The 27,757-nt window shown below is 35.5% G+C and overlaps 1 protein-coding gene across 17 annotated transcripts in view; it reads left to right on the top strand.

Moving 5' to 3' along the window:
* The window catches only part of znf385b (zinc finger protein 385B), a 299,871-nt gene that overhangs the window by 208,649 nt on the left and 63,465 nt on the right, over positions 1-27,757 (top strand). For 15 of the 17 annotated variants that reach the window (XR_015498761.1, XR_015498762.1, XR_015498760.1 and 12 more), the window contains one exon: positions 6,476-6,618. Coding sequence is in view for 10 of the 17 variants with exons in the window: in XM_087266084.1 (XP_087122210.1) it covers positions 6,476-6,618 (143 nt within the window). In the remaining 7 variants the exon portion in view is untranslated. Of the gene's footprint in view, positions 1-6,364; positions 6,619-27,757 lie in introns of all 17 variants that reach the window. The other 2 variants (XM_087266091.1, XM_087266090.1) reach the window with 1 other exon arrangement.

Genomic DNA, 27,757 nt, shown 5'->3' with positions numbered 1-27,757 from the left:
AAATAGCGAACACTATTTTGCTTATGCCATTAACAGATACGTTTGCTTGTTTTTTAGTAAAAACTTACCTTATTTTGACACATTATTTCTGAAAACAAGACTATATTTAGCTTGTCTAGAAAAAAAAAGTATTTCTAGATATGTGGATTAGAAACAAGACAAAACTTTAAAGAGCCCATATTATACATGAAATAGGGTCATATCCTGGTTGTAAGGGTCTCCAACAACAGTCTAATATGCATGCAAGGTCAAAAAACACTTTCATGGTCTTATAATCTGCATTTATTTTTACCTAATTATCCCAGCGACTCCTGTATGAATCGTCCAGTGATTCATTTGTTCCCAAACCCCTCCTTAGCGCGGAGCTAATCTGCGCTGATTGGACCGATGACAGTCTGTCGCGATTGGTCGACTGCCTTCAGTCAGAGAGGGAAATGGCCAATAGCTAATCAGCAATTTAAAAAGTAATCACAGTTCATACACGCTCCATAGTGTAGGCGTGGATTTTAGCTGCCACACTATGGCGAGTGGATAGTGCCACGGATAACCGAACGAAGGAGACAGTCGTGTACTCGCCATACCACACACACACAAAAACACACACACACCTCCGGATGACAACGCTCCCGCTTCCGCCCGCACCCGCCAGGTTTTAGCCTGAGAACCCGCTCCGTTTTCTGCCCGCCGCGCCCGGTCCCGCTAGAGCGGAGAACACAACCAAAAATCACCCAGTATACAGTCCAGACAGCCAAGCTGTCTGTATAAACACACACACACAGCACAAAGCTCGTTCGTTCGTTCGTTCGCTCTCTCTCTCTCTCTCTCTCTCTCTCTCTCTCTCTCTCTCTCTCTCTCTCTCTCTCTCTCTCTCTCGCTCTCTCGCTCTCTCTCTCTCTCTCTCTCTCTCTCTCTCTCGCTCTCTCTCTCTCTCTCTCGCTCTCTCTCATACGCGCGCGTGCGCACTAACACACACACACAAGCACCACGCAGACTCTCTCTTTCTAATTCGCATAGCAATATCCGTGATATTGCTAGACAGCCCGCTCCCGTCACAAATTAAACCCGTTACCGACCGCTCCCGCGATTTATTCGGAAATTTATTCCCGCGGCTGTCCCCGCGCCAGATTTCTGCGGCGCGGGAATAAATTTCCGAATAAATCACGGGAGCAGAACTCTAGCACGGAGCTCCATAAACAAACAGCACGCGTCGCGTTTTTAACGTGACTTTGCACGCGATAAGATAAAATATCCAGTTAACCTGATACAGTACACGCGGTTACAAGTAACAAATCACAACTAAATACATTTGCAAGCTAGAGTAAACGAGGCAACAACTTTAACCGCACGTACTTACACTTGAGAAATGGAAGAAACCCATTCTGACGTCCATCAGTTACTCTTTACTGATCCTTCCTTTAACAAACTCAGATGAAGTATTCTTTGTAGCATGTAGCTTCCAGAAGTTTCCAACTGCTTGGTTATAATGCTGAGGTTTCATCTTTGGGTAGAGACTCAATAAAATATCCATCTGCAGTGTGACTTCAATCGACCGGCATGTTTGTGTGCGTGTGTTTGTGGGTGTGCGTGTGTTTGTGGGTGTGTGTGTGTGTCTGGGTTTCTGCGTCAGAGGGCGGGGCCTCAGGTTTGAAATCTCCCAGGTTTGCGCGTGCACGTGAATAACTTGGTTTCGTTCGTACGTCATGGCGAAACACCTAATGAGTCGGTATCAAGGCGACTCGTTTGAAGCACTATGAGTCGACTCTTTTATAGATGAATCAACCGTTTTAAACACTGTATTCTTACAGATTTAAGCCTTAGCTGGATACTTCACTTCACTTAGAGCTGTGTTACACACTACATAGAGGGGAATTTTCAAAAACCCATAATATGGGCTCTTTAAGTAAGGAAGACATTTTTTGCAGTTCAGTCAATCAGAAAAGTAGCCAAACAATGGTGTGAAATCAATGAGGTTCAAAAAATAAAAGACTAATATTTGGGGCTGTCCTTATATACACATCCTGACAAAAGTCTTGCCATCAATCCCAGATGTAAAAGCAACAAATCCAAACTTCTAGTTGATCATTTGGAAAAGTGGTAGAAGGTAGATTTTTCAAATGAATCTGTTGAACTGCATCCCAATCATCACAAATACTGCAGAAGACCTATTGGAACCCGCATGAACCCAAGATTCTCGTAGAAATCAGTGAAGTTTGGTGAAGGAAAAATCATGGTTTGGGGTTACATTCAGTATTGGGGCATGCAAGAGATCTGCAGAGTGGATGGCAACATTAACAGCCTTAGATATTAGGACATTTGTGCTGCTCTTTAAATTACAAACCACAGGGAGGGCAAATTCTTCAGCAGGATAGCACTCCTTCAGCCTCCACATCAAAGTTCCTGAAAGCAAAGAAGGTCAAGGTGCTCCAGGATTGGCCAGCCCAGTCACCAAACATGAACATTGTTGAGCATATCTGGGGTGAGATGGAGGAGGAGGCATTGAAGATGAATCCAAAGAACCTTATCGAATTCTTGTGAGTCCTGCAAGAATGCTTTCTTTGCTATTCCAGATGACTTTATTAATAAGTTATTTGAGTCAATGCAGATATATATATATACATATATATATATATATATATATATATATATATATATATATATATATATATATATATATATATATATATATATATTTATTCTTTTTCCACTGCACCATGACTTTATATTCTGTACTGTACATTATTTCTGTTAAGTAACAAGACTTTTGTCTAAGCAAAGTCAGACCTTCCTCACCTAATTAAATCATTAGAAATCAAGGCATGATCATATTTTATTTTGCTGAAATTTTATTTTATTTTATTTTATTTATTTATTTATTTATTTTTTGCGGTAATCTAGAAGCCTTTTTCTTTAATATAAGCCACTTCCGGTAACAAATGATCAACTAGAAGTTAAGTTATTATTGTTGTTCCCAAAACTTGCATAGGCGACAAAACTTTTGTCAGGTACCGTATGTATAAGGTGCATAGTGGAACCAATCACCATCTAAAATGGAGCACACCCATTTGGAACACATACAGATCTACTGTACACATGTTTAAATAATTCATGGATGTCTGTTTCAGGGCTCAGATGTACTGCTGGAGAGGGAAACATCTGTCTAGTGATGGAGTGTGTGCATTTAATATGTGGACTCGTGCATTGCAATTAGTGAGGAATTGAAAAAGAATGTCTTTTACACAGAAATGGAGCGATTTGACAACCCGCTTTTTTGAACACACTGTAACAATAGCCATTTTATTTTCATCTCCATAATTTGAATTGGTTTTACAAGCATGAATGCAGTTTTTTCACAACCAAATAATATTTGTTAGGCAGCCACAAAGCACACTACAAGACGCCTCATTGAGTCCACTTATAACATGACATCTGAAAAGAAATCCCAAAAGCATTACTTGAACTCTGCCTCACTCTTTTCTGCTATTAACTTACACTGACAGCCATTGATTGGTTGATTATTTATTATTTTTTTGTACTTTTGTTCGGGCAGACGAAATGACAAGGGAAAAAAAGCACACTTGCAGCTTGTTTTTTTCTGCAAAAAGCAAAAATGAGCCACACTAGCTTATGATTAAAGCAGCTTTAGTGCGCATTATACCTCCTGGGATGCCGTGCCGCAGCTTTAGATGTTCCCATATCCCCTGCAATGCTTAGAGCATGTTTGCTTTACTGTTGCCATCATTTTAGGAGCATTACAAGGATTTGTGTAACCATTACATATAGAAATTCGAGACTAAGGTGACACGGCCTGCATATTTTTTTTTTTTAAGTCCATACTTTATGCAGGCTGGTTACGTTTCACATCTTGACCTCTTGATTCTTATCACGAAGGATCTTGGATCTTTTAATTGTGCAGCCAACTGGAAATGACCCTTTTCTTTTGGTCACATACATGATTAGATATCTCTTCATGGCACATTAGGCTAGATCCTTCTTCATTACACGTCCGATTGGAGCTGTCAGTTTGTCATATAAATGGACATGGTACTGCTCTCGCTGATCAAAGCGTATTACGGGACGATTTATTCAGTGGTGTTGGACTGACGTTACCACTCGCTTCTATTGTACGTGATCCAGATCTCCGGTCAGTATGAGTAATTGTGAGTGAATGAAAAGAGACTAAGTTACTAATTGAACAGAATTAAAAATGATTCAAATGAGCGATCTGACTTGTAACAAATGTGCATGCTGAAATGACAAGAAGTCATTTAGCAGACATTGAGATTTAAAGCCTTTAATTGGAGACTTGCAAAATATTGGAAATATTCATGGCTGTGTCCCTGTCCGAACTCAGTGTTCAAGCCATGTTCATTATTCATTACTCAACACCATTTCATGCCATCCATTGATACAAATAGGACTCTTCCTATGTGAAATACAGTTGATTTTTACAGTTTATGCAGTGTTATGTTTGTTTATATGGTTATTGTAGTATTTGTATACTTAATTATACATGTTCTCCCCATGTTGGCGTGGGTTTCTTCTGGGTGCTCCAGTTTCCACCACAGTCCAAAGACATGCGCTATAGGTGAATTGAATAAACTAAATTGGCTGTAGTGTATAAGAGTGTGTGTGTGTGTGTGTGTGAATCAGTGTTTATGGATCTGCATAGGGCATCTGCTGCATAAAGCATATGCTGCAATACTGTAGTTGGCGGTTCATTTCACTCTGGCAACCACTGAAATAGAGACTAAGCTGAATGAAAATAAATGAACGAATAAAATAAACCATTAAAAATAAATTATATATGCTCTTCTGTATTATTAGCCAATTTATTATTGGCTAAAGAATGAGCTACTGTTGTCTAACGACTTGCCTAATTAAACTAACTTGCCTAGTAAATCTAATTACTATATATATATATATATATATATATATATATATATATATATATATATATATATATATATATATATTTGCGTGTGTGTGTTTGTGTGTATGTACATGTATGAGTATATATATATATATATATATTTATATATATATATATGCCGGTGAAACGTTTTGGGTCAGTGGGATTTTTAAATTCTAAGTTTATTCTGCTCACCGAAACTGCATCTATTTAATCAAAAATACAGTAAAAATTTTAAAGTTGTGAAATGTTATTGCACTATAAAATAACTGTTCAAAAGTAGTTCATCATTAATTTCATTTAAATTAAATTATTTAGTTTTAATAGCTTTGTTCTTGTGATTTTAAAGATGAATTTTCAGCTTCATTACTACTATTATTAATAGTAATATTAATAAAAGCAATAGTTACTGGAGTAATAATTTCATTTGAAACTACATAAAATAAGTAATAAATAAATAATTAATAAGTATTTAACAATTTTTTTTTTACATTTAATAAATGTCGCCCTAATGAACAGAACAATTTTCTTAAAATTATTAAATAAAATTAATAATGTAAAAAAAATGACCCCAAACGTTTTTATATATATAATTTCTGGTTTAGTAATACATTTTTTCCCCAGAATTTCTGTATTTATTTAATCTTTATTTTAGTTAATGAAAGCTTTTTTTAATCTTTCTCTTTTTTCATTTGATTCGGGTTTTTGATGCATAGTAGAAGCAATAAATTCTGACAAACAGATAAATAGCAGCTACAAATAATGGGGGAAATATTCCGTTCATTCATTCATTTATTTTCCTTCAGCTTAGTCCTTTATTCATCAGCGATCCCCACAGTCATGAACATGAACCACCAATTATTCCAGCATAAATTTTACACAGCAAATACCCTACCAGCAGCAAACCAGTCCTGGGAAACACCCATACACAATCACATTCACACACTAATACAAGGCCAATACAGTTAATTCAATTTTGCACGTCTTTGGACTGTGTGGGAAACTGGAGCACCCGGAGGAAACCCATGCCAACATGGGGAGAACATGCAAACTCCACACAGAAATGCCAACTGGCCCAGCCGGGACTCGAATCAGCAACCCTTTTGTTGTGAGGCGACAGTGCTAACCACTGTGCCACCGTGCCACCCATAATTTTGAAATTGTTCATCAGCATAATGTTATATTGAAAGAAATAAGCATCAGGGCGATATTTATGATCAACATTCCTAAACAGATTTTAGTATTGTTCTCACTGCTGTTTATTTTGTGATTGGCTCAAACAATGTGTCTGTGACGTCTTGAGGAGATAGTTTACCCAAAAATGAATACCAGAAGCTGTGTTTTCTTATCTGTTTCTCATCATATGTCAACCTCACTCCTCTATCACATCTGTGCCAGTCTTTCTCCCTGGAGCGCTCAGGTATTCAGCTTCTTTGTCCAATGACGTTGAGTTAGTTTCCACTGATCGCTGCCGCTCTCCATCATATCTCTTCTTCTTCTCCTCATTTGTGCATATTTTGTCCCCGAAGTTTTGCTTTGACTCTCTGTCTTTTTCTTCCTCTCCAGGAAGTTCCTGTCACAGCAACACACTCCCCACACTGGTCCGGACTCCGTCTCTAATGATGCAGTCCGGTCTGGACATGAAGCCTTTCATGACCTTCCCCGTGGAGAGCTCCTCTCCGGTCGGCCTGTTCCCTAATTTCAATACGGTAAGCAAGCCTGCTTTCATCTCTCTCCTCTTGGCGGTCTGCCTCTTTAATGTTGGCCTCGTTCCTGTGTGGGTTGACACTGATGGAATTAAAACCTCCTCTGAAGGATTGGAGAAAAAACATTGAGAGATGATAATGTTCTTTATGTTATGTCTATCCATCTTTTTCCTGTGGCCCACAATGCTTTGAGGCAAATATGAGAGTAACTTAACTTAGAAAACTTAACTTTTTTCCTCTTTCTTTTTTAGAGTGTCATTGTTCTCATATTTCATTCAATTAATATTAAAGAAATCTGATTAGAATTGACTAATTATTTTCAGGAGATCCTTAATAACAACAAAAAAAAAAAACTCAAAACTGATGAATATTGAATGTAACTGTACTGTAGGGAATACAACGAAAATAATAATAATCTGGAAGAACAAAACAATGAACTCAAGAGCTTTGGCTACAGATATGCTTGATCATACCTGTCAACATTGGGATGTGAAAATAAGGGACACCCCCTTCAAAATATAATAATAATAAAAATTCCCATTATTACTAAATATGTTCAACTTGAGTTGTTTTGTAAATAAACAGTTGAAACAGTCAGTAATGTGTTTTAGTATTATTATTATTATTATTATTGTTATTATTACTATTATTATTCATTTATTTTCCTTTCGGCTTTCATTCCTATATTAATCTGGGGTTGCCACAGTGGAATGAACCGCCAACTTGTCCAGCACATGTTCACACACATACACTATGGACAATTTAGCATACCCAATTCACCTATACCACAAGTCTTTGGACTTGTGGGGGAAACCGAAGCACCCGGAGGAAACCCACACGAACACGGGGAGAACATGCAAACTCCTCACAGAAATGCCAACTCACCCTGCTGAGGTTCGAACCAGTGACCTTCTTGCTGTGAGGCGAATGTGCTACCGACTGCACCACCGCGTCGCCCTATTATTTCTGGTTTCCCCTGACAGTCCAAAGATGTGCGTTACAGGTGAATTGAACTAACTAAATCGTCTGCAGTGTATGAGTGTGTTTGTGAATAAGTGTGTATGGGTGTTTCCAAGTACTGGGTTGCAGCTGGAAGGGCATCTGCTGCGTAAAACATACCCAGCTGACACACAACATCATAAGACATTAATATTAGGTTAGATTTAGGTTGCCATCATCTAAAGACAATGTTATTTTGGCGTCCAATAACAACGTAAACTGATGTTGATATTTGGTTGATTTTAGGTTGTGTTGGAAAGTGAATCCAACTCAAGACAACATCTTGAACCAACATCATATTGACGTCAATACTGACATTTATTCTTCAAGTATGGCAACCAAATCCAACATCTGATAGGCATCATAGTGGTAAAATCAAGACAACATCAAGCTGTAACATCATTAGATGTTGATATTTGGTTGTTTTTAGGTTGCGTTGGAAAGTAACCAAAATGCAATGTCTGTCCAATGTTGGATATTGATGTCGGGCTGATGTTGACATAAACCCGATTTTCATTTCAAAACAAAGTATAACGTCCCATGATGTTGGGATACAATGTCAATCTGACGTCATGTTGATGTCCTGTGTCTGCTGGGTATGCTGGAATTGTTGGTAGTTCTTTCCACTGTGGTGACCTCTGAAATAGAGACTAGGCCAAAGGAGAGTGAATGAATGAATGAATGAATGAATGAATGAATGAATGAAAGTCAATGGACAGGTTTTCACCTTCAAGATATCTTCTTCAGTGTTCAACAGAAGAAAGAAACTCATGGAAACCCTTACAGTAAAGTACATAGTGGGTAGATTTTCAGCTTTGAGTGAACTATCCCTTTAGCATTTAGAGTGATTTGTTAATTTTTTAAAATCGGTTATTCTAAAACTGTTAGTGTAACTCATAATTTGCTGAAAAAGATGGATATTGTCCTTCAAGACTGCAGCTTGTGTGTGTTTGGAAGATAGTCCAGTATGACTGTGTGCTAGCGGCTGTTTTCAATGCCATAGTACACTGGAGGGTTGCCCAAACCTGAGCCATGAGGTTAGCAGACAGAAGGGGAAATAAACTGTGCTGAATGACAAAAATGTAACTCTCTGTATAGTCCTGCATGGCTTGGACAGCAACATAAACTGGCTTTTCAGTGTTTAAATGGTGTTAAGCAATTTTTTTGCAGCTTGCTGAAACGTTCATTCTTGCCAAAGTAGCCAGATGCCAATATGGACAGGTGGTGCAGCATGGCCTGATTCTCTAAAAAAAAAAAAAAACATTTCTGACCCAGACTATGCTATGTAAACACGCCTTTAATCAATAATGAATTCATTTAAATAATACATTCATTCTGCAAAAAATGCATCAAATTATTCACAGTGGCATTAAAGACTTTTATTTTGTTACTAAATATTTTATTTCAAATGCAGGTTGTTGTTGTTGTGTGTTTTGCATTCATTATAAAATGTTTTTAACATTGATAATGTAGTAAATGTTCATTGAGCACCAAATCATATGCTAAACTTGCTGGATTGTGCCTGGTGGTTGGTTTTGTATTGGGATTGGCTTCCAGTAGTGTTATAAAGTGTGTGTTTTCAGGTCTGTTGGAACAAATAAACATGTAAATGTGAATCCAGTGTGAATTGGGTTGTTGTTGGCTTCTGGGTCCACTTTGGTTTCTGGTTTGAGTTTAAACATTCTTAATTAATGACTCTTTCGCTTCACAGTGCAGGTAACATCACAAAAGCATCACTGGCAGTTTTTTTTTTTTGTTTTCAGTATTGCTCACCCTATATTAAACAGAAGTCCTACTGTTTTGATTTTATGTTCTAGCTTTTGTTTTGTAGAGCTGATATTTAAACTGTTGTAATGTCCGCTGTTCAGTTTATCGTAATAACAGTTCTACCAGAAAGCCCAGGCAGATAAATATGATATTGAATTACATTTGAGTGATGAGTGTCGTTTCAAAACCAGTATGATTTTGCAAAACATAGGATTTCTTTGGCGGAGGCCCAGTCCTTAGTTTGAATCGAATGTTTGTTATTCCAGCTATGGCTGCTGAGGATGAAGACAGGGGTGGAGCCTACCCACCTGAACAGGGTCAACCTGGTGTTGGTGGGGAGGATGGTGGGTGAACGTCCATGTCAGTAGCTGCGACCAAATGAATAAATTAAATAGGCAGCTTATATATATTCCATGTATCTCGTGGCTATTGGTTGGAACTGATTGTGATGAGTGACGTAGCATTATGTCTTCCTGGTAGGGAAGGCTATGTTGCATTCGCTTCTACCACTTTGACATCATATCATTTGTAAAATAACAAACTTTGAATTTAGATAAAGTCTTCACTTTTGTAATACCAGTGTAAAAAAAAAAAACATATACTATATATATATATACATATATCTGAGGTCGAGTTATACTTTCTCAATTTGTCTGTCATTTTGATGGAGAGGGTTGTAAAATTTCCGTCATAACCTATTATTGATCGTTATTTAATTTGCAGACTTTCTAATCGCTTTTCTCATTCATATTTTAATAATGAACTTGCATGACGAGTATATAGGCTAAATTATTCATTTATTTATTTGACAAATTAACTAAAACTCCTATCTGCCTTAACTCATATCTTCCTCCTGCGTCGACCTGAACTAGGTGCTTGCCTGTGCGTAATCAAAAGCATCAAGGGAGACTGATGCAGAGGCAGTTGTCATTAAATTCTGTGTCTTTCCCTCGCAAAGGTGACTCCTCGTAACCAAAGACTGGATTTACTAGCGCCACTTCAGCCAGTGTTTTGTAGCAATATATATTGTAAATAATAAAATATTTAGAGAGAAGATTTTTTTTCACATTTTCTAACATTCCTTTTTTTCATTATTCTGTTTATTTTGTACTTTTGCTTCAAATGTATCTTCTCATGTGTTTATCATTTTAAATAATGACTGTTAAAGTAATTTAAAGAAAAAGACTGTTTTAAGTAAAGATTTACACACAGCATTGTTGGTTTACAAAAAAAAAGTTGTTGCATTACTACACTTGATATAGGTTTTATTGTAAAAAACAAAACAAAAAAAACAAGAAAACATGTTAAATGACAATCTGAAAGATTTTATGGCTTACATCAAAAAATAAAGCTGATTTGGTATTCAAAAATGTTTTATTTTGAATATATATATTTTTTATAAATCGGTCCTACACCTTCATATTTTACGATTTTCCAGAGTATATGTATTAATTCCTGTACTTTTACCATAAACTGACATACCAACCATTTGCAAGAGGTTGATATTTTTTAAATTATGGGATGTGTTGAAAAAATGTGTTAAGTGTGTTAACTAGAGACATTAGGAGTGAGGAAATGCAATCCAAACATTTTTTTTTCTTGGTGGGGTAGTTAAAGGTTTATTCAGGCACATTCACTGTGGTTTTTTGGACCTAATTTCAGCTACATTTTTTTTTTCTCCAAAAATGCATGGACATCAATATTTCTTACAATATTATTGTAGCACACTTTGTGCTGAATACAAAAAAATACATGTTGGCCAATACTATTTAATAAGTAGCTAAACTAAGCACACGTCAAAGCATGTAAAAACATCTTAGAGGCCCTAAAATCACCCCAGACTCCAGAGGGTCAATATTTGATCTTTGTTGAAATTGACATTCATTTATTCGTTTGTCGGCTTAGTCCCTTTATTAATCCGGGGTCGCCACAGTGGAATGAACCACTAACTTATCCAGCAAGTTTTTTCGCAGCGGATGCCCTTCTAGCCACAACCCATCTCTGGGAAACATCCACATACACATTTACGCACACACGCATATACATACACTACGGACAATTTAGCCTACCCAATTCACCTGTACCGCATGTCTTTGGACTGTGGGGGAAACCGGAGCACCCGGAGGAAACCCACACGAACACAGGGAGAACATGCAAACTCCACACAGAAACGCCAACTTTGCCGATGCTCGATCCAGCGACCTTCTTTCTGTGAGGCGACAGGACTACCTACTTTATTTTATTCCTGTGATGCTAAATAAGTAATATGTTTATGCCAAATCTAGCCAATAAAGCTGTAAATATGGCATGTTAAACACAACCTTACGAAAATTTACAAAATATCATTCATTCATTCATTTTCATTTGGCTTAGTTCCTTTATTCAATAGGGGTTGCCACAGTAGAATGAACTGCCAACTTATCCAGCATATGTTTTACAAAGCAGATGCCCATTCAAATGCAAACACCCATACACTCTCATTCACACACACACACACTACGGCCAATTTAGTTTATTCATTTCGCCTATACCACATGTCCTTTGAGGAAACCCACACCAACACGTGGAGAACATGCAAACTTCACACAGAAATTCCAGCTGACCTAGCCAGGGCTCAAACCAGTGACCTTTTTGCTGTGAGGCGACAGTGCTAACCACTGAGCCTCTGTGCCACCCTTCAAAATATCATTAAGAGTGTAAACCATTGCTGTGCTGGTCAGTGACTCTGTTGTACTGTATATTGATTAAAGCCTGTACATTTTAGGGGGCAAACCAAAGTTACCTTGTGCTTCATACAGTAGGCAACACATAATTGAATCATATTTTGAATCAGCAGGGTTTACATAGCAAACACAGTTAGTATTTCTGAAAATGTACAAGAAACATCCACTGATGCGTGACCAGTGCAAGCCCATGTGCATTTGTCCATTGTGAGCGTCAGCAGTGTGCATCTGAGGGGAAAGAGAGCAGTCGTGGCCACCCTCACACATCGATTCCAGCCCCCCAAAATGAGACGGAGCAAAATCGATTTGTGCTTTTATCTCCCCCAACCCAGACTGCAATGAAGGGAGACGGAGAGAGAGGCTGATGGGATCTGAAATAGAAAGAAAGTCAGTCTGAATTTGGGACTTGTTTAACCGCCTTGGTTTTATTGTGCTTTCCCCCTTCTTTCTTTTCACTTTCTCCCTCTGTCTCTTTCACTTTCTTTTCACTCTTCCCGCTGTCTGCCGTCCACTGTCCTGCCGTGACTCAAAGTGACAGCGCTCTTTAATTCGGTCAGGGAAGGGCAGTTTGACACCATGGTGTTATGACATCAAGACTTAAAGTATACTGGCTTTTACATTTAAGATCAGTTCATGAACTGAGTTTGATTTCAGGGTGCAGAATTGCTGTATTGTAGAAGTGCAGCTTTTTGTAAGCCTTGTGCTTTTGAACAGTTCAAAAATCAAAGGTTTTATTAGCCCGGCTAGTTTTGAATTGCATTACAGTAGTTTAAAATAGAGATCACGATTCTGCTATGATTCATATGTAATTTGTCAGGGGTTCAGACACAATAATCTTTGCTGCAGTCTATTTCAAATATTTTATTAAGCTGAATGATGAATGAATGGAAAAAAAGGTTCAGTGACTCACTTATTTCATTACTAGATTAATTTGCTTTCTTAGAACGAAGCTTTTGAGCAAATAATTCAACGACATATATATTGTTACACTGGGCTTTTCATTCAAGATTGCAGAATTTTTAACAATTAATTGTGTAGCTCTATTATACGATACACTCGCCGGCCACTTTATTAGGTACACCTTACCAGTTCCAAGTTTGACCTCATTTTGCCTTCAGAACTGCCCTGAAAATATACTGGAACTATTCCTCAGAGATTTTGGTCCATTTTAACATGATAGCATCACACAGTTGCAGATTTGTCGGCTGCACGTCCATGATGTGAATCCCCCCTTCCACCAACCCAATGGTGCTCTATTGGATTGAGTTCTGCTGACTGTGGAGGCCATTTGAGTACAGTGAACTCATTGCCATGTTCAAGAAACTAGTCTGAGATGGTTCACTCTATGACATGGTGCATTATCCTGCTGGAAGTAGCCATCAGAAGATATCCCTTTAATAAGTCATTTTACTTGTTTAATATTGTTTTTATGCATAAAAATTACTTTTCTAAATCTTTATTCTGAAATGGGATCTTGTCTCTGGCTCAATACATACAGTTAAAGTCAGAATTATTAGTCCCCTTGAATTTTTAGCCCCCCTGTTTATTTTATCCCCAATATATAGTATATCCCCAATATATTTTTAATAACTCATCTCTAATAACTGATTTATTTTATCTTTTGCCATGATGACAGTAAATAATATTTTACTAGATATTTTTCAAGACCCTTCTATACAGCTTAAAGTGACATTTAAAGGCTTAACTAGGTTAATTGGGTTAATTAGGCAGGTTAGGGATATTAGGCAAATTATTGTATAACGATGGTTTGTTTTGTAGACTATCGAAAAAAATATATAGCTTTGATACCTATGTACAATGCAGAAAAATGTAAGTAGACTGATAGAAAATGTGGGATATTTAGAGCATAAAAATCCTTTATTTTTTAAATGAAAGATACTCAAGTTTAATGATTTGGTTAAACTTAACACAACAATTTATGTTTAAAGCTAGGAATAAATTACTTCCAAACTGCAGACAAAAGTTTTTTAATGCAAGACAAGGGGGATATAATCTGTGAGATGAACTAAATTTTAGTAGGTTGAAAACAAGGACAATTTTGAAAAAAGTTCAATTTGTGTATGTCTGTTTGTGGTGTAAAACTATGGAACAGTCTAAATCAGACTCTCAAACAATGTCAGAATAATAATTAATTTAATAATTTAGTAATAATCAAAAGTTGTACAAATATAAATTATTAAAGGGATATAATGAAAAAGGATGAAATGAGAAAGGTATGATGAAATTTAAATTAATGGCTATTTGCAGTACTATGTATTTATTTCGTTTTTTCTTTTGGTCTATGTTACAAAATGTAAAGGGGTACAAATGGAATCAAACATATCATTTGTCAAAGATGCCAAAATGATAAAATATGTCTCATGTAAAAAAAGACATAAGTAAAAGAAGAAATAAGTTTAAGTAATAGATGAATGATGTATGTGGTAATGGGGTGGGAAAATAATAAGCTTGTGTTTCATCAAACTTAATTTTTAACCATGTTGAAATATATTTTTTTGTTGATGACTTTTCATGTATGATATTTATGTTTGAAAATAAATAAATCAAATCAAAGGGGCTAATAATTTTGACCTAAAAATGGTTTTTAAAAAATGAAAAACTGCTTTTATTCTAGCCGAAATAAAACAAATAAGACTTTATTCAGAAGAAAAATACATTATCAGACATACTGTGAACATTTCCTTGCTCTGTTAACCATCATTTGGGAAATATTAAAAAAAGAAAAAGGGGGGGCTAATAGTTCTGACTTCAACTGTATATAAATCTGTTTGAAATTTGATTAGTTCTTCCTGTGATTTAAATTCTTCTTCTTGTGTGCTGTCGGTTATCCCATTCAAATGTTATCTTATAATTTTAAAAGACTCAAATTCGTTAATTCTCAGCGATGTGTCTGCAGTTGACCGCAGTGCTTTTATGGCCCATGTATTGTGTATTGTGCCAAAAATCAACAAATAAACACTGCAGAAGCTGTCATAATTACTGCTTGACTGTTGGTGCAAATCAAGAGGTTCTCCAGGCTGCAATCACGCCACCGCAAAATTAGCGTAATTATACCGTCTCCCTACAAGGCTATCAAATGAATTATTTTCTCCTAATGAAGCTAATCACAGTAGTCTCTGTCGAGCTTCCCAGGAATGGCATAGGCTAATTATAGTCAGTGATGCACATGATTTGCAGGTTATATTTAAGGTATTATTTGATCAGTGCTGCTGTTTGTTTGTTTCATATACTGAGCTCGCCTCTCCTACTCATGCTGATTCTCTAGTCTACATCACAGTTTCTTACCTGCCTGTCTTACTATTAAGTGCATATTTTTTTCTCAAAAGATATCTCAATATGTTTTTATATTTAATTTAATTTCATTTCATTTTGTTTTAATTAATTTAATTTATTTTATTTTATTTTATAATATTTTATTTTATAATATTATTTTATATATTATATTATATTATATTATATTATATTATATTATATTATATTATATTATATTATATTTTGTTATATTATATAATATTATATTTTTTATATTATATTATATTATATTACTTTATTTTATTTTATTATATTATCTTATATTATATTATATTATATTATATTATATTATATTATATTATATTTTGTTATATTATATTATATTATATTATATTATATTATATTATATTATATTATATTATATTACATTATAAGCAAACCTGGACCACAAAAAGTCTGAGCCCAAATTATCGATTTCTATTTCATGGCAAAAACATTCAAATACAAAGTAAATATTATGTTTCATGAAGATATTTTGTTAATTTTCTTACATAAATATATAGAAACTTAACTTTTAATTAGTAGCAATAACTAAGAACGCAATATAGACACCCTTATACATATTTTTTCAATAAAAGAAACAGTTTTAGACTTACTAATGAATTTAATTTCTCATTTATTTTTTCATGATTGGCTGAAAGCAGTGGGGGTACCAGCGAAAAATAAATAAATAAATAAATAAATAAATCACTCAGCAAAATATTGTTCACTCTCAGAAATAAAGGTACAAAATCTGTCACTTTGGTCAGTACTTTTTTAAAAAAGTACTTTTTTTTTTTTTTTTTTAGATCATTAGTACCTTTAGGGTACACTTTTGTACTTTTAAGGTACTCTGAGATGCACATTTTTCCTTTTAGGTATTAATATTTCCCTAGTAAGGATCTTTTTTTTTTTTTTTTTTTTTTAAATACAAATATTCTGAAAAGGTACCGCCCCAGGGACAGGTTTTACACCTTTATTTTAATTTACATTATTGAAAAATTATTTTCAAAAGTATTATGGTAAATTATACAAAAAAAATTGAAAAAAAAAAATTTTTATATATATATATATATATATATATATATATATATATATATATATATATATATATATATATATATATATATATTATATTATATTATACATTTATAAATATATATATATTACAAAAATTACAAAAATGAATAGTTACTCTCCATTTACTTTTCCTTAAGTGCTTCCTCAAGTTGTTATTCTGCTGAAAACAATTTTTTTCTCTTTTTTTATACTTTCTATAAGTACAGGTTATTATGTTTCATTTTTACAGATATTGATTTGTTGTTCTAAATGATGACGTAACATCCTCATCAATGTTCTAACATTTTGTTTTATTTGAATTACTACTTCATTTACTATATAAAGGGATAGTTCACTCAAAAATTAAAACTATCTTATCATGTTTGCTCTATCATCTGGATTTAGACCTATGTGGGTTACTTTTTTCTGTTGAACACAAAAGTATCTCAGCTTAAAAAGATCGTTCACCCAAGAATGAAAGTTTACTCTCCATTTACTTTCTCTCAAATGGAGTTTATTTATTCTGTTGAACACAAAAGAAGATATTTTGAAGAAAGCTGAAAACCTCTAATCATTGACACATGCATCTCAATGACATCCATAATAGGGTAAAAAACTAAGGAACAAACACTATGGTGGTGAATGGTTACAGGTTTACAGCTTTCTTCAAAATCATCATTCTTCTTCTTTTTTTTATCTTCATTTCTTCTTTTATGTTCAACATAAAGAAAAAAGTGTTGAATAAGTGAAGAGTGAATAAATGATGACAGATTTTTCCATTTTCAGCTGAACTATCCCTTTAACCAGTAATATTTCCTAAAGTTTTAATTGATTGCATAAATGTTACTATATTTTAGCTTACACAATTCCAAAAGCACTGCATAACAAGAATGACTCAACGGAAAGATTTGGAGGAAAGAGAGCTGCCATCATGTCATAATAATAACAAAGAGTTGTGCGTGTCTGTGCCCTGACATATGCCTCTCCTGGCTCTCCGTCAGAGCCCACTGTTTGTGGAACATCATGAGCAGGTGTCCTTATGTATAATTAGTGCTTCTCCACTCCACATGCAGAGATGCCGTGAGTCCTCCCAAGCTGCTATTAACACAAGCCCACCGACTTACTGAACACCAGACTGTATTTCCAAAAACACATTCTGCCTTTTGCAGTTGATAACAGTGTATGACAATTATAATGGATGCAGTTGGTCATTATTTTTTCCAGATCCACACAGTTTTACTTCTAGTAATGATTCAAATATAAATATAGCTAGAAACATTGTCATTTACTGCGTTTTGTTTATACACAGGACTGTTCAAAAGGTCACTTAGCATGGAACTATTATGTAAGCATATGCAGCAAAGTAAACCATAAGATTAAAGGATTATTCTTACAAAACTATATTTTCTGCTAGCTTTTCCAAGGTAAATTTAGGTAAATTTAAGACTTCAAAAGGACGTGTATTCATCGAATTATATGAGCAAATCTTTTCATAAATTGCAGTGTTTGTTTTGTGTGATGCAAGAAAAGTAATGTGTATTTATATAGCGCATGTATCATGTATGTCTATACACCCAAAGTGCTTCACTTATGGGGCGCTCTCTCCACACCACTACCAGTGTGCAGCATCCACTTGAATGATGCAATGGCAGCCACAGGACAATGTTGCCAGTGCGCTTACCAAACACCAGCGAGACATTGATAGAGCCAATTTGGTGAATGAAGTGCCAAAGGGTTTTTAATGACCTCGGTTTAATGTCTCATGTAACAGTATGGTGCCCCCTTCTCTATTAGGACTCACAAAGACAGCAGGTTGAGCGCCCCCTGCTGACCTCACTACCACCTCTTCCATCAGCAACCTAGTTTTCCCATGTGGTCTCCCATCCAGGTACTGACCCGGCTCAGGCCTGCTTAGCTTCAGTGAGTAACCACTGTTGGGCTGCAGAACATTTAGAGCTTGTTTACATTTCAAGTTAAAATGCCAAACGTGACCACATGGAGATGCTAAACAATTCTTAACCAACCATCTTGACCTGACTGCATGTATTTACTTAAAATGCACCGCACTGAAAATTTTGGATTGAAGCCAAAGATTTTTGATGAGCTTGGCCAAAAACCAAAATACTCAATTAGTTCAGACAAATAGGCATACTCTGTAAAAAAAAAAAAAAAAAAAAGAATGAATAAATAAATAATAATAATAATAATAATAATAATATATATATTTATTCATTCATTTTATATATATATATATATATATATATATATATATATATATATATATATATAATATATATATATATGGGTTCCACGATTTCTTTGTTTCCTGACATTAAACAATTACTTTAACCTAATTGTTTTACAAATTTAAGTCGATTGAACATAAAACAAATAATTTGTGTCCAAAAAAACTCAATAATTGTGATGATTCAGCTCATTTAAAAAAATTTGAACATTTATCATGTAGCCTCCGCATTGATCTCATTGGCCAGCCTGTACACCTGCCATATGTATATGTATATAGCTGAAGTCAGAATTATTAGCCCCCCTTTGATTTTTATTTATTTTTTTCTTTGGTAATTATTTCCCAAATAATATTTAACAGAGCATGGGGATTTTCACAGTATGTCTGATAATATTTTTGCTGTTTTTTGGTGTTATTGTGGCTAGAATAAAAGCAGTTTTAAATTTTTTGTAAGCCATTTTAAGGTCAATATCATTACCCCCTTTAAGCTATATTTTTTTTTTTTATCTGGTAGTCTACAGAACAAACCCTCGTTATACAATAACTTGCCTAATTACTTTAGCCTGTCTAGTTAACCTAATTAACCTAGTTAAGCCTTTAAATGCCACTTTAAGCTGTATAGAAGTATCTTGAAAAATATCCAGTAAAATATTATGTACTGTCATCATGGCAAAGATAAAATAAATCAGTTATTAGAAATGAGTTATTAAAACTATTATGTTTAGAAATGTGTTGAGAAAATCTTTTCCCCATTAAACAGAAATTGGGGAAGAAATAAACAAGGGGGCTAATAATTCTGACTTTAACTATGTATATAACATATTTGTGGAATACTTGAAGTACCATCCATGATTGTGTTTATTTAAAGCAGAGATGCCCAAACTATAGCAAATTTTAGCCCATCGTAATTTTTCATTTGGCTCTCCATCCCATCAGGGAAGAGAGGTAGAACGATAGGGAATTTTAGGGGAATGCTTTTAACAAAGATTGTCATTTCTAATTTAACAAAACCTTTTGTTAGTTTAACTGTCAAAAAAGCAAACTGGAATAAAATGTTTTAATTAATTGTTGTTAATGAATCAGATTTGCACCATGCAGAACACATTGCAGAAGACATCAGCTAGCAAATCAAGGCAAAGAGTATTTATTAATGTTATAAATGGGATTTTTAAGGTTTTTTTTTGTTAGATGTTCACTATAATATATCAAAAATGTATAATTATTAATACAGTTAAAGTATTTTAATGTAAAGTTTTTCTGAAAGATTATCCATTATAGTATTAGTTAAATTATATAATCAGATTATAATAATACATTAGGAAATTACTATGACAATTTTACAGTTTGGAATATTTATCTCTGGTTCATCCACCCTAAATCAAATTTGGTTTTAGGCCCTTCATAAGAAAACGGTTGGGCACCCCTAGAGTCTAGTACCAATGAGTTTTCTGTGTCTGTATTATTCTGAATAATCGTATTTAAACAGAACTAGCTCATTCATTTGCAAATCAAATCAACTACAATGTATTTCTGCATGCATTGAGTACTGCCAATTTGGGCTTTTTCATGATTTCATTGTTCTTCATACTGTAGGTAGAGCAGATATTTCTGAAATGTTAACAAAAGCAGTCATCAAGAAAACCTTCTCTTGGCCATGTGAAACCAGTCCAGAATATGACCTGCTTCTCAGCTCCCAACCTTAATGAACACAAGTGACAACAGCGGTAAATGGAAAGTGACTAATTTGATTCATGATTGGTGAAATATATTGGATAAATCTCAGCGGTAGAGTCAGCGGAGGCAGCGCTGGGTAAAGAGGGGTTAGTCATCAGTGTGATTGTGTTTATGTGCTTGAGAGGACTGTGCGCGATGAGGGATCCCAGCGTGATTACAACGGGCGCATAGTCACGGCTCGCTCTCTCCGCCGCTGAAATCAATGCCGCCAGAGTCACAACAGACTGAGGCCGGTTTGTGCTCAGCCAGGTGTTCTCAGCCATGAAGAGAAGCAGCACATTATCCATCTGCTGTGCTTTCTCTTCTTCACAGACTGACTCCGGCCTTGGCAAGGTCACAGCTACCGGCTCCATCCGAGATATTCTTGCTATTACAGACCTTCAGATATCATTGAGGGAGCTCGTAAATGAGTTCAGAGCGAGTGAGAGAAAGTGACGGAGGAGAAAGAATGATGGTTGTATTCTCAATGTTGTCTCGAGAGATGCTTTAGTGGGTATTACCATGAACTCTTTTTATTTCACTCACTGGGCTGTTTTCTCTCTCAGATCAGATAATGTCATGGCTTGGCAAGATTGAAGAGGATTGCGTAAGATTTGTGTTGATATCAATTAAGAAAGTCAAGTTAGTCACATCATACTCTGCTTTGTTAATGTTGCAGGTGATCTGAGCTGTATGTGTGCACCCTTTCAGGATGATTCTCCCTGTCACAGTTCGTCTTTGTTTACTTGATAGATTTTTAATTATGGCAGAATGGAGGTGAATGACAGGGAAATGTCATTTATATTCAGTGGCTGAGTTCTCCTCACTTCATTTCAAGGTAATGTGATTAACATTTTCTGATTGACAGGTAATTTGGTGAGGTAACCGATGAAAACAATGATTGTTTTTTCCAAATAAAAATAAACAAAAGCTTCATAGACGATACTAAAAATACACAACACAATGCCTAATATCTTAAAGTGCCCCTAACACAGTTTTTAAAATGACCTTTCATGCAGTGTGTAACATAGAATCAATAAAAGCTTTCACTTCAGCTTCCATATTTCCTCCCCCTCACCCAAAGTTTTAGCACAAATCAGAACACGATGTAAAGAGAGAAAAGTTTTACTCACCCAATTTGATGCGCAGACAAACAAAAGGCAGATGAGCGTTCACAAACTTTAGGACGAGCCCCCAATTATGTTACGTAGCGGATGCACCCCGCTACGCACATAAGATTAAGGATGACTACTATTAAAAGAGGTCACCCGGAGTCCCCGTTCCTGCTCCCCAAGCACACACACACAGGCCAAGTTGTCAAAAGGGGTAACAGATTTATTAAACAAAAAGATCAATATCAGAATCAGGGAACAAAAAGGCCAAAACAACAAACAAAACAAGGTAGGCTCCCTAATATTAAACTTCTTACCTATACCAAAAATAAAAGTTTCATAAATAAAGCATATTCTACCCTTCATAACTAACCACAAAACAGGAGAAAACTGGACAAAAGAAAAGGGCCTTCCCTTTGATCATTCAGCATTAAGGTAAACATTAGCCACAGCTAACAAATGATACCGCCCTAGTACCGTATTTAACAGAGTATCTCACCAGATGACTTTGAAACAGGGTTGTAGAAAGGAATTAAACAATCAGCCACCGCTAATGCAGGTTACCGTCCTAGTACCGTATTTAACAGAGTATCTCACCAGATTACTTTGGAAAAAGGTTTCAGACAGTAAGATCACTGCCACACAGAGAACTCAGAGCGAACTGCTCAGACACACACACAATAGCGAGGGGAAACAGGAAGAGAACTCGATGAGGAGCGTCAACGGCGTGCCTTTATAGCTGGCGCCCCTCTCACAGCTGCACCTGATCTCCGCTCATGTGGAGAGAGAGAAAGAGACTGATAATGGAGGAAACAACACACAGGAACAATACACACTAGCATTGTCAAAAATAATGTTACTCAATATGTAACAGTGAATGAATGAGTGAATTTATTTATTTAACAGGGACAATGCACAAAAATTACCTTAACCTCAAGGGGGAAAGATGCATTGTGCCAGGTTGTAGCAGGATTGCTAATTTCCACCTGCAGTTCCTGAATAGGTTAGAATTAAACAATAATATCCAATTAGTTAAAAAGTCAGTTTAAAACATTTAGGCATAATCACATTCAAACTTAAACACTGACAACTCAAAAACATCTCACTTAGTGTGTACACATTTGATTTGACAAAAACCACCTCCTAGTCAGGTGTGAAAACATCTTAAAATTTGTACATGTGATTATTTCTGTTGGTAGGGAACTCCATAGATTTGAGGCTTTAAAAATAAAAGAGGATTGATCAAAAGAGGTCTTACATCTAGGGACAATACATTCCCCTTTTACCATAGAACGCGTCACTCGCAATGTTTTCTCTAAAGGAAAACAACCAGATGAGTTTTAAATCTGAAAAGTCTGAAAACAATTCGTAGGAGGGCCGATTTAACATTCAAGCACAAGAAAAAGTGGAAACCTGATGTAATTGATGCACTCAGACATGCTTCTCCAGGGTATATGCAGTCAAAGCTCCTTCTTTTTGTTTCTTGTACATCTTGAAGGTGTAGTTTAAATTGGGATGAAAATACTACTAATACTACCCGGAGGCAACCCATGTCAACACGGGGAGAACATGCAAACTCCACACAGGAATGCCAACTGACCTGACTGAGTCTCAAACCAGTGACCTTCTTGCTGTGAGGTGACAGTGCTACCCACTGTGCCAACACGCCACTAATAAGCATAATAATAATAATTATTATTATGTTCCAATCAATTGTTGCTTTACTAAAAGTGCAAGACAGCAGAATGAAGTTTGGGTAACTATAGTGACTTTACTGGAAATTGTTCTTCTTAATATCTTTCTATTTCTACAACAAAGAGGGGAAAAGTATGTACATATTCACATTTACTTTAACATGTTCCATTCAGACAACAGTTAAACTTTACTAATGAACGTTTTTTTCAATACAAATTTTAATATGCATTCGAGGAAAATCTATTAAATGAGACCATTTGAACAGAATATTAGCAAAATGATCGTATTTACCCACCAGCAAAACGTGTAAGCCATGAAGATGTGTTTGTACAATAAAACACAGGTGTTATAAAACTTATCATACTCAAACAACCCTTGAATATTTACAAAAATATAGCTTTAGTAAAAATAGAGCACTTACGGACATATTTTAACATTTAAATCACCCCCAGGCATAATCTGCATGTGCGCTCCTCTTGACTATGCACACTGAGAGAAACCGAAAGTAACCCGAATATACAGTACAGTACGTTAAATGTCCAGTAGGTGGGGGGGTCAAAACCGCAAATGGCTATATGCGACTGTACAGCAATGATAGTAAGTCAAAAATATATGTTTTGGTGGGCCAAATCTCGTTATATTGCGGGCTGGAGGGAGGAGGAGGACCGCACATGGCCCCCGACCTGGCAGTTTGAGACCCCTGTGTATATGGTTATCGACTCTCCGAACGAAAGTAGAGAATAGAGTGGAGTCTATTTTTAGCCATTTTGTTGTGACGTCTGAATGAAATGTTGCCCAGCCACTCGTTTTGCACAAAGTAACAGGAAAACTTGAACCCCTCTTCCTCATATGCTGTCGCAGATTGCGAAGATGCTGTGCTCTATACTGAGACACTCTACACTGAGACACTCTACACAGAGAAATAATTTGTCTTTGTTATTTTTATTTATTATTATTATTTATATATTTTTTACACTGGCTAAAGTTGAAACTGCATAAATTCGAGGAATAAATGGTAAATTTTCCCAACCTTGTGCTGTTTTCCCATCTTTTTACTTTTGACTGCTATAGCAACCTATCCTACAGTACCAGATTTAAAGGAGAGTTGTAATTAAAGGAACGATCAGTGCAAAGCACTATAGATGTACATGGAAGTTTGTCAGACTTTCACAGTGACTTTTTCAGTTCCCTTTTTTAGACTAGCTTCTTCTTGCAAATAACAATCTGTAAATTTGATTAAAATGCTTGGCTTTTTTAGTATGCAAAATATGTATTTAGTTGTTTACTGTTGTGTTCCCTTCGTGCAGCTAGATCTCTGGTTAAGCAGCTAAAGTGGCTTTCACATTGGATGTGGAAAGTGCTGCGCTATGAAACCCATTCATTTCAATGGCTTGAGACACCCAGAGCAGTGCTCAACTTGGATGAGCTCTTGTGTCTATGCTTGAGTCAAAGTTCAAAATAGCCTTTAAGTTTTTAAAGTAGAATTGAGATGTGTTGAATAATATTAAATATTTGTTGTTGTAACTACTTTTAGTTATGATAAAGAATAATACAATACTCTGGTGTACGAAGTGTGGTTATTTATCAATATGTTGCTGCTTTGGGCTCATACACAGGGTTTCTACAGGTTTCATCAAGTCAAATTTAAGTCTTTTAAGACCTTTTTAAGACCATTATAAATGAAATTTCAGACTTGCACAAGGCTAAACGCTAAGGATTTTTTCTAATGGCCCAATGAAAACATTAAAAAAACATTAAAAACTTATGATGTTGTAAGGAAGATAATTAAACCATGTATTTATAAATATAAATAGAAATAGAGTTGGTAAATAGAGTTAATAAATAAGAGTTAATAAATAAACTTTTGTTAACTTTTATTGAGATGTAATGATGGTGATTTAATGGGTGTTGGTCCAATTGGGTAGGTTTACATGGACATAGGAAAATTAAGACCTTTTAAAAATTATTTAAGGCCCACAACACAATATGTCAGTAATTTAAGACTTTTTGAGGCCAGAATTTGGATTTTGAAATTTAAGACTTTTTAGGACCCAGTGGATACGCTGCATACACACTGTATATCATGGCTGCTTGTTTACACTTGATAAGCTCAAATCCAGTTCTCAGCCAATCACCGCAGATTAGCATCATGCAAATGAGGGGTTTAGAAAAATGAATCACTGAATATATCATATGAGTCGTCTGCATAATTAGGTAAAAAAAAAAAAGTGTCTTATATATTAATGAAATTGTTTTTTGACTTTGAATGCATATCATCCAGTTGTTGGAAACCCACAAACCAAAATACATCAATGTTTTATTTTATAATAATAGAAGCACTATTACTATTACTTTATACTACTAACAAAATAAGAAATATTGACAAATGTAATAATGAAACTAAATTGGCACAGGACAAGAAAAAAAAAAGTGAGAAAAAACTGTGAGAAAAAAAATTATTAGAATCTTAATTAATGATACTAAAATAGCACTAGAACAGAGATCCAAAAGTGTGAAAACCATGCCTTACATTTGGTTTGCATATATTGACTCGCATAATAAAAAAAGCTATGTTATAGGAATAATGAATGAATAAATAGTAAAATGTATGCACATTGATCCCATTACATGAGTGAAAATAAATTAAGCCATTCGGTAAACTAGTTCACATGGCTCTATGCTATGTCTGTCATTTAAAACTGTATGACAATTCATTTAAACTATCATTGATGACATTTAGGATTTGATAAACTGTGAGCAATGTCTAATTAATATTCATGAGCACAATTTTGGGCTGCGTCCCGTATGCCAGATTTTAATGTTCATCTTGACACTTTAGTCAGATAACAAGGAAGAGCACAACAACAGTTCACCATCTGCATCTATTGCCCTGACCCCTCCCTCTCCCACAGTCTTTAAATCATTAGCCTTTAACTTCCCTGCATTGAGAGCTGTTGTGCTTGTTGTGGTGGGAGAGTCAGTTTTTAATTACAGATTACCGCTGTTCAGTATTATGCACTACAGGTCTTGTGTCAGAGAACTGACAGCCTGTATCTCAGGACTTTAGATACTTTGAAACAAGGATGTTGGCAACAGAGAGCATCTTTAGTTCTGCAGTTTGTCATGTGTCCCTGTTTGGCACATTTAAGAGAGTGTAACAAACAGCACTGTCCCAAATGATGCCAGTGATTTGCACTTGCATACTTCAGTTAGCTGTCGCTTACAAATCCACAGGACCATCTTTTTTCTTATTTTGAGATTCAACTTGGTAAGAGCTTATTATTGTAGCCTTCATATGCAGTGCAGTCTTAAAAAATTACCTCTTTGAAATTACCTCGTGAAATAAAAATTGCGTTTTTGTTAAAGGTTGTAAATCCCTCTTGTTTTATAGTGCCTGTTGTTATTTCTGACATTTAAAGTTTCCCCATTTATGCAAAAAGGGGGAAAAAGAAGCAGATCATGCTTGAACAGAGCGGGGTAATAAGAAAATATGTAAATAAAAGCAAAAAAATCATGATTTAGTTACAAATGCAACATTTCTCATTTTTATTTCATTTAACTTGATCAATGAAATGGCTTATAAACTTATTTACAAGTCATATTAATTGAGTGAAATTAATTGTTTTACCTGGAGAACTAGTTCTGCGCATGCTCAAGTGATGTTGTTTTTGTTGTTGTTGTTGTTTTTGTTGTTGTTACAGTTGCCTCGTTGTGTGTTTGGAGCTGTGTCACGTAGATTTGCAATTTCCATTTGTAAATTAATTTAGTCGAATTAGTTATTTTACTTGAAGAGCTAGTTCTGTGCATACTCAAGTAATGTAGTTGTAGTTACGGTTGCCTCGTTGTTTGTGTTTGGAGCTTTGTCGCGTAGATTCGCAAGTTCCATTTGTGAATAAATTGACTCAAATTAACTGAGTCAAATTAATGGTTTTACTTTGAGAACTAGTTTAAAGGGCCATGAAACCCCCTCGTTTCAGAAGGGTGTTTTCACACCTCTACTTTGGAAAAAGTCTGAAATGTGGGCGTGTCCAGCTCTGTTTAGGGGGAGTGTCGGTGGAAGAAAAGAGGCTTGGTGTGGGAGTGTCTATTTGGGCGCGCTGAATTGAATGAGTCAAAACACACAACCACAGCGGACAATGTGACTGTGTTTACATGGACATCTGTAGTTGAATTATTTGCCAAATTATTAAATGGTGGACTTTACCTGCAGTTTGGCTCTTTCATTCAGGGTATTCATTCATGTCCCTCCTGACAAACGTGATATTTGATTCGAGGAACTGCTCTAAGCGTGTATTTTTCATGCAATGTTTGATACCGCACGGCGAATGAGAGAAAAAAAAAACTCAGCATTTCCCGGAAACTTAGATGCACACGGCAGGTAGCGTCAGAAAGCCGCGTGTGTTATTCCGGTCTCAAAATCCAACACGAGGTTATAGTTTGGTTGTAACTGTTAGTGCTAACTTGTTTACACTCGGTGCAATGGTTAACTTAGTTCGATACGAACAAACTGAATAAAC

This window comes from Danio rerio, chromosome 9 (assembly GCF_052040795.2).
Source record: "Danio rerio strain M-AB ecotype USA chromosome 9, GRCz13ab, whole genome shotgun sequence".
Taxonomy (NCBI): Eukaryota; Metazoa; Chordata; class Actinopteri; order Cypriniformes; family Danionidae; genus Danio; species Danio rerio.
The sequence above is the reverse complement of the archived record's forward strand: the minus strand, read 5'-3'. Positions and strand labels throughout refer to the sequence as shown.